At 36.9% G+C, this 7,042-nt stretch overlaps 1 protein-coding gene across 1 annotated transcript in view; it reads right to left on the bottom strand.

Annotated features, from left to right (window-relative positions):
- Nucleotides 1-3,657: 3,657 nt before the first annotated feature.
- Nucleotides 3,658-7,042, bottom strand: part of LOC129259215 (metabotropic glutamate receptor 1-like) — a 110,184-nt gene continuing 106,799 nt past the window's right edge. Inside the window, exon 8 of the mRNA XM_054897519.2 lies at nt 3,658-6,520. Within this exon, the coding sequence (XP_054753494.2) occupies nt 5,368-6,520 (1,153 nt within the window). The 3' untranslated portion in view covers nt 3,658-5,367. The remainder of the gene's footprint in view (nt 6,521-7,042) is intronic.

The following is a 7,042-nucleotide window of genomic DNA, read 5'->3' as shown; positions in this document are numbered from 1 at the left end:
GGCGGCTTCTCGAGCTCTGGGAGGAACCAAAAGTGGGTTTGGAAAGTCGTCCTCAATCGGATATATCGCTGTTACCATAGTATCAACCAGAATTTTGCACACGAAAGGCATATTGAATGCGAAACGAAAAAAAAAATCTCATGTCACACAATTTGCATTGCAGGACAGAATTTTACGACCATGATGACGGGCCCAAAAAGTCTCTTCCAAAATCAACTACCGTCGTAAATGAGCGTGCGCGTCCTCAAACGAAAGGTCGGGAGTGACTGATCGCTCTGGGCCTGACCCACTGATCTGTATTCAGATCAGTGGCCTGACCAAATTTTGACGTCGGTGTGAAAGCTAGGTACGGTCACTGCGACAGTACCCCGCAACGGTACCTTGATGTGAAAGCAGCATTAGATTCCCTTATGTATATTGACTTCCTGCTAAATCTTCCCATTATATCTTTTATACCTGGCATTTGAAATTGATATCTAAATTCTAAAAGGAGCTAAATCCAATTCTGAGACAAAAGTCATTTGTATAGCAAATTGTAAAATCAAGAATTTAGATTAGAAGACATCTACTCTCTCGCAAAGATAATGACTGTACATTTGTTTAATTAAAATAGATCTACCTCATTTTTTAATTAAGCTCTCCATATACTCCACTCATGCTTCCATATGAACACACCAATTCCTGGAAATTGACATGTAAAAAGAATCTTTATTTTATTGCATAATAAAACCTTTCTTTTGTAAATTTCAATTCAGACATTGCTCAGCAATACATTGTTACTGAATTATGTTGCATAATATACAATAATATACATTGATACAAGTTATAAGCATTTGTGAAGAAATTAGTTGTTTTTCTTAATTAAGCATTGATAAAATTTGCAGTGGACTATGGGAGTGTGTTTCATGGCATTTTTGTCAGTGATTTTCATAGACAAAATTAATGTTATAAGCTACTGTAAATCCTTGCTTCTGATTGGCTAAGAGCTATGTAGGCATGAAAACCACTAACAAATTCTTCATGAAATGTTCCCAGGTGACCGTAAATACTCAAACATGCAAGACTACGATAATAACCTTTGTAATCCATCACCATGGATGTTTTCTTCATTTTTTTCATCATATCTTGAAAAAAAAATTCAGATATACACAATTTTTTTAGCATGCATGGTATTTATGATTTTGTTTTATAGAGTAATCATAAACCCAACATTATTCATTAAATACAATATTAATGCTATAAATTATCCATTATTTCAGATACTACCATGGCTTATTCTTGGATGATTAACAAAATGGAAGTACGCTTTCTATTTTGTAAAAGTACAGTGCGTCCAATCTAAACGAAACTGAGAATAGTCGATGCTTTATCATTCCCGTCAACATTGAAATCTTGTCCAAGGCCAAGTTTTTGAAATGTCATCATAACTTAAAAAGTATAAGGACCTAGTTCATGAAACTTGGACATAAGGGTGATCACGTATTACTAAACATCCTGCCTGAGTTCAGGTCACATGATCAAGGTCAAAGGTCATTTAGGGTCAATGAACTTAGACCATGTTGGGGGAATCAATATCAAAATCTTAACCAATGTTCAGTTTTTGAAATGTCATAACTTCGAAATTATATGGACCTAGTGAAATATCGACATAAGGGTAATCAAGTATGAATGATTGTTTTGGGCATGTCTTAGGTCACATGGTCAAAGGTCATTTTGGGTCAATATACATATATTTTATTATGCTGCTATATCGAATTGCGTAATGCAGGCAAGACTGCCAGAGGCGTTCCACTTGTTGACCCCTAAAAAAAGGGCCATCATGCCACTGGCATTCATAATTTGAAAATGCATATAACTGTGTTCTTTCATGGGGAATCTGCGAGTACATGGAACAGGCAATCTGTACTTACTTCGAAAACAATTGACTTGTAAACTTAGCCACACATCATTTCAAATACAAACCCAGCCAAGGTGAACAAAAAAGACAAAGCAATGACACAGAAAATAAGTTAAAGTAGCCCATAAAAAAGATAAAGCTCCACAATTTTCATATGCACACATCTAAATAGCAAACGCCTGTCCTACAAAGCAAGTAAGATCCACACAATGGTACTATAATACATGTATTAATAATATAAAAAGAGGCGAAAGGACGTGTACTGTTGGTCGTATGTAGGGGGTGGTTGTGGGGGGCAATGAATAATCCCAGCAATAATCTATTTCCGAAATTATTTAGGGTTGTTGATTTAAGAAAATTATTTAAGTTTAATGATAGACTAAATAGACTAAATATATAAACAAATAATAAGATGTTATATTTTTTAGTATGTGAGATCTCTAGACAAGTTTCGTTCAAACTTTCTTACCCTTGGCGCACCGGTCTGACGAGGGAAACATGTTTTACCTTGAGCAAACAAAATTCGGGTTTGGCTCATTGTTTGCAAATGTCATTAATTTTGGTCCTGTATGACCATGGCATGATTGCCCATAAGTTAATGGCGCGGATTTCAAATTTCGCTCTTTTCCATACTGATAAAAATAAATGCAGATCGTAAGGCTGTCAGAAGATATTGGTCAAGAGTCAAATTTTGAAAGTCGGGAATCTGGGGCCCGTTTCATAAAGGACTTGCAACTGTTGTATCTTTACCATTATGGCAACTACCATGGTAACCTTGATTCTGATGAGCCCTGTTACCATCGTATTTGCCATAATGGCAAAGTTAAAACAGTTTTAAGTCCTTCATGAAACGGGCCCTAGGAGGAGTCAAATTATATGCGTCACTTAATCTGCGTTGAAGTTTCAGTGGAGATGGTTAAAAAGAATGTAATTTCACCTAAAAATATCTGATAGTCATGTTCGTGCATGTATCTCGTCAAAAGTCTTGTCATTGGACGAAAATATAAATTTCTGCCAATTCATGTCAATAATGACGTAAAGGAAGGTAAAGGGACAGAGAGAGAGAGAGGGGGGAGCTAGGGGGAGACTGCCGGTGGTCTATTCTCGAGAGGGGCTTAGAAAGGAAAAAAAATCGCAAAGAGGGGTTTCAGACTACACGTATTTGCGTTCCGTTTTCAAAACTTATCAAACTTTGTGAGTAGTCAGTCGATCAGATTTTCAGTCATCTTTTTGATCAGGCAAAGAGTCATTCCTTTATTCAGTCGGTCGGTCAGTCAGTCTGCAATCTCTAATTCTGTCAATAAGCTAGTCTGTTAATAAACAACTTAATCTGTAAGTATGTCCCTCAATAAGTATTTTTCAGTTGATCAGTCAGTCACTAAAAGAAAAGGGTCCGTTTGAAGGTCATCAGTCCGTATATCGAGTAGTCAGTCAGTCAGTAAGAATGCGATTCGTTCAGTCATTGTGTAGGTTAGTCGGGCGAGTGAGTCTAACAATTGTACATTAATCAGTCAATCAGTAAGTCGGTGAATGTGGCCATGGAACAATTTGCCATTATGTTAGTCAGACTATCAGTGAGACTGTAAGTGATCGGTTAGTCATTTTAGGTAAGTCGGTCAGTCAGTGAATCTGTACTTAGCACCATTATATAGGATGGGGGTCGGGTGTCCGGACACTTCATATTTTTGAAGCCTTCATTTTTCTCTTTAAATTACACTAAAAATATGAATTCAATAGTTTTAATCATCTTCTTTTTTGTTCTCTATAATATTTCCTAACATTTTGTACTAAAAATTGATGAAACTTCGCTTGTAATTTTTTTCCAAATGACTTTCTAAATTTGATTGTCCGGACACACAACCTGTCTGGACACACAACCACTGGGTATACTATAAATCAATGAGTCTGTTATTGATTGGTAAGTTTATGTCCGTCGGTCAAGTCTGTCCAATAATGTTCGTTTATATCATTAAGACTGTAGACCTACATGGAACCGATAGCCGTAACGATAGCCAGTCAGTGAGTGTGTGAGTGGTTAGTAATTCTAGTAGTTAGTCAGTCTGTACATAGATCAATCAGTCATTCCGTAAGGCAGTCGATCGGTCAGTCTTAATATCGTTAGTCATTTTTTTAAAGTCAGTCAGCTAGTCTGTACATGCATAGATCATTTAGTAATCATGTAAGTTATTCGGTCAGTGGGGCAGTAGCCTGAATCGATAGCCATTCTATAAGTTGGCCAGTCAGTTAGTACTCTGTACATTAGTCAGTTTCTATTTTTTAGTCAGTCAGTTACTAAGTCTGTAAATGGATCAGTTTTTGGTCAGTAGTCAGTCGGTTAGTCAGTCATTCATTGGTTAGGTATTAAGAAGTCATATCAGAGTGGTCTGCAATTCGGAAGGCAGTCAACCATCACGGCAAAATTGATTGTTAAAACAATATAATATGGATTATACTCTGGTCAAACATTCATTATTTTTAACGTCACACCAGAGCTAGTACTGTAAACTGGTGGTAAATATAAACATGAATGAGATGAAATCATGCAATTTTTAATACATGCATCTGTTTTGGTAAGATTTCACTTGCGAGGTTGAAAACTTCCTCAGACCTTCGATATCGATTTAGTTAAAGATGTAGCACGTAGAGGAGTTATGATTATGAAAAAGTGCATTTTCTGGAGTGATATCACTAATACCATTAATATTTACAGTAATCATGGATGGGTATACTAGCATAACAGAATAATAATGGTATACCACTAAATCCTATTTCTTTTTACGAAAAAAAACCCTTGTTATCTTGATCATCTTGCTTTGAAATGTATTATGAAATTAATATTACGAAAGGTAAACATAGCTGATGGCTGATGAACAGAGAAATAAAGAAAGTCAAGTGAATCTTACAAAAAGATTTGAAATTATTTACAATCCTTAGTAAAAATTCGATATAATCAAAGCATGATAAATGCAGGTATAGCTTACTACCTGAAGAGTGAAATAAAGACATATACTCTTGATGTGGTGGTTTAAGTACAAACATATCATATTATGAAAGAACCTAAGTTTAGCATCAATAAATGTGATGAAAGTGATTTTTGAATGGTAAAAATTAATTTTTTTCATCATGATGTGTTACACTTCTATTTAGGAAAAGACAAATGCATTATACAATATACGTTAGAATTTTTGATGTCTGTATGCTTTCGTACTTTCAGCATCACAAATATTTAATTGTTCTCATTCTTAAACTCCTTTTTTCAGTCAATATGAACAATCTAATTCTTGTTTTTACCGCTTCTCTTTTTCTTAAAAACTGAATATGAACTCGAAATAAATTAAAAGAATAGGTTCGATACGATAAACCATATATAACTTTATCGAATAAATCAGAGGAAAAGATATGTCAGATAAAACAATAAAACATTTGCTCGACCGCAACAAAATCATGACTATCAATAATTTCCATGGATGTCATACATCCGATGATTTGATAGAAGTGAGAACACCAAGAATCTCATTGGGTATTGTAACAACATGATCACCCTCACTCCATAGAGACAAATCAATGTTGCGAGTGTCACCTGATTCAAGACTATCATCACCTTCTGCGAGCGTTCTCTCGTCAAAACGGACACTTCTTTTCACACTTTCGCACGGCAAAACATCGCTTTGCGTGTGAATGCGATCGCTCGAGGGATTGTTGCTTTGACCTTCATCAGTTCGCTGTCCGCGGGAGGGAGCCCCTGGAGACGACCCAGCATCAGTCGTCGGTAACACTTGGAGAAGATCAGGGTAAATTTGGTTAAAAGAACCGCCAGCGGTGTGTGTATGTTGTTGTCTATCAACACCTAGGAATCTGGAATCACCCCCAGTGTTGGTTGATGATGATGGTCGTGATAAACATTGTTTCTTATTAATGGTTTCATCGCTAAATGAGCGTCGAACTCTAAGCGGAAGAACATGAGCCTGAGGTTTAGAATCGCTTTGTCCCACTGCGCCCTTTGAAGTAGATGATCCCTGTCCAAGCGGTGGACGTGGGTTGGATATTCTAGAACCAGAAGGTGCTTTCATACACCCTCCTGATGCACATGTCCTTTCATTAGATTGCGAATTTTTCATAATTGACCTTTGACCCTGGTTGATTGTTCCACTGCTCCTCCTTACTGGTACCTCCATTTCAACATCTAATGCTGATTGTGAATGTACATCATTCTTCACATCTCCTTCCCGACCCTGTACTGTCCTTGATGGTTTTAAGCACCCCATGGCTCGACTAGCTTCCTCAGCCCTACTTAATCTCTCTTCCAATGCTTTCTCCATACTACTATCTCCTTCTTCAACGGGTGAGGGGTGTTGGTGAGAGGATGGCGTCACGTTGGTTGAATTCCCATACCGATAAAGAGGTTGTTTTCGTTTTGAAAGTAGTCTATCCCTTTGTACAGCCTTCATGTGTTTGGTATTGTTTGGTCTCTTTCTTCTCCGAAGTGCTGAGAATATCCCAGGAGACCTGTCCCGGTTTCTCTCTCGCGATTTGTCTCGATGAGACGAACCTGACAAAGGGCTATTCTTCTTGCGGTTTCCCCTCACTCCAACAGCGTTTCTCTCGCCTCCCAGGAGCTTTTCGCTGATGAGGAAAAAAAAACAAGAACATTTAAAAGCAATTGATACAGACGATTGATGACTTTCTATGGTATGTTCAGACGAATATGATTGAACAGGGTTAGGGTATAAGGTTCTGGTCAAATGTAAACTCGATGATTAGTACGACATAAACACCACAACGTTTCGTACAATGATCAATCATTAACAGCAGGCAGGAATACATTCATTGGAAATTTTCATCCGGTAGGATATTTCATACATTCAGGGTGATATTGGATCAGTGTGGAAAGGACAATATACGTAACAATGTTATATTGGTTTGACAAATATAATATTGACGTATCTGATACGATATTGTAGAGAACAGGAGAATACCTCATCCCCATCCGAAAAAAATCTTAGTTACTTGCCCCTAAATTAAATATAAATCCAGAACAATTCAAATAATGTACGATGGGGTGGATATTCGTATAAACCAGCTGAACTTTCAAGAACATATGTCAAGATCTAAATCATGATCCGTTTTTTTTTTAGTATAATGCAT

Source organism: Lytechinus pictus, chromosome 4, assembly GCF_037042905.1.
Source record: "Lytechinus pictus isolate F3 Inbred chromosome 4, Lp3.0, whole genome shotgun sequence".
NCBI classification, from domain to species: Eukaryota; Metazoa; Echinodermata; class Echinoidea; order Temnopleuroida; family Toxopneustidae; genus Lytechinus; species Lytechinus pictus.
The sequence above is the reverse complement of the archived record's forward strand: the minus strand, read 5'-3'. Positions and strand labels throughout refer to the sequence as shown.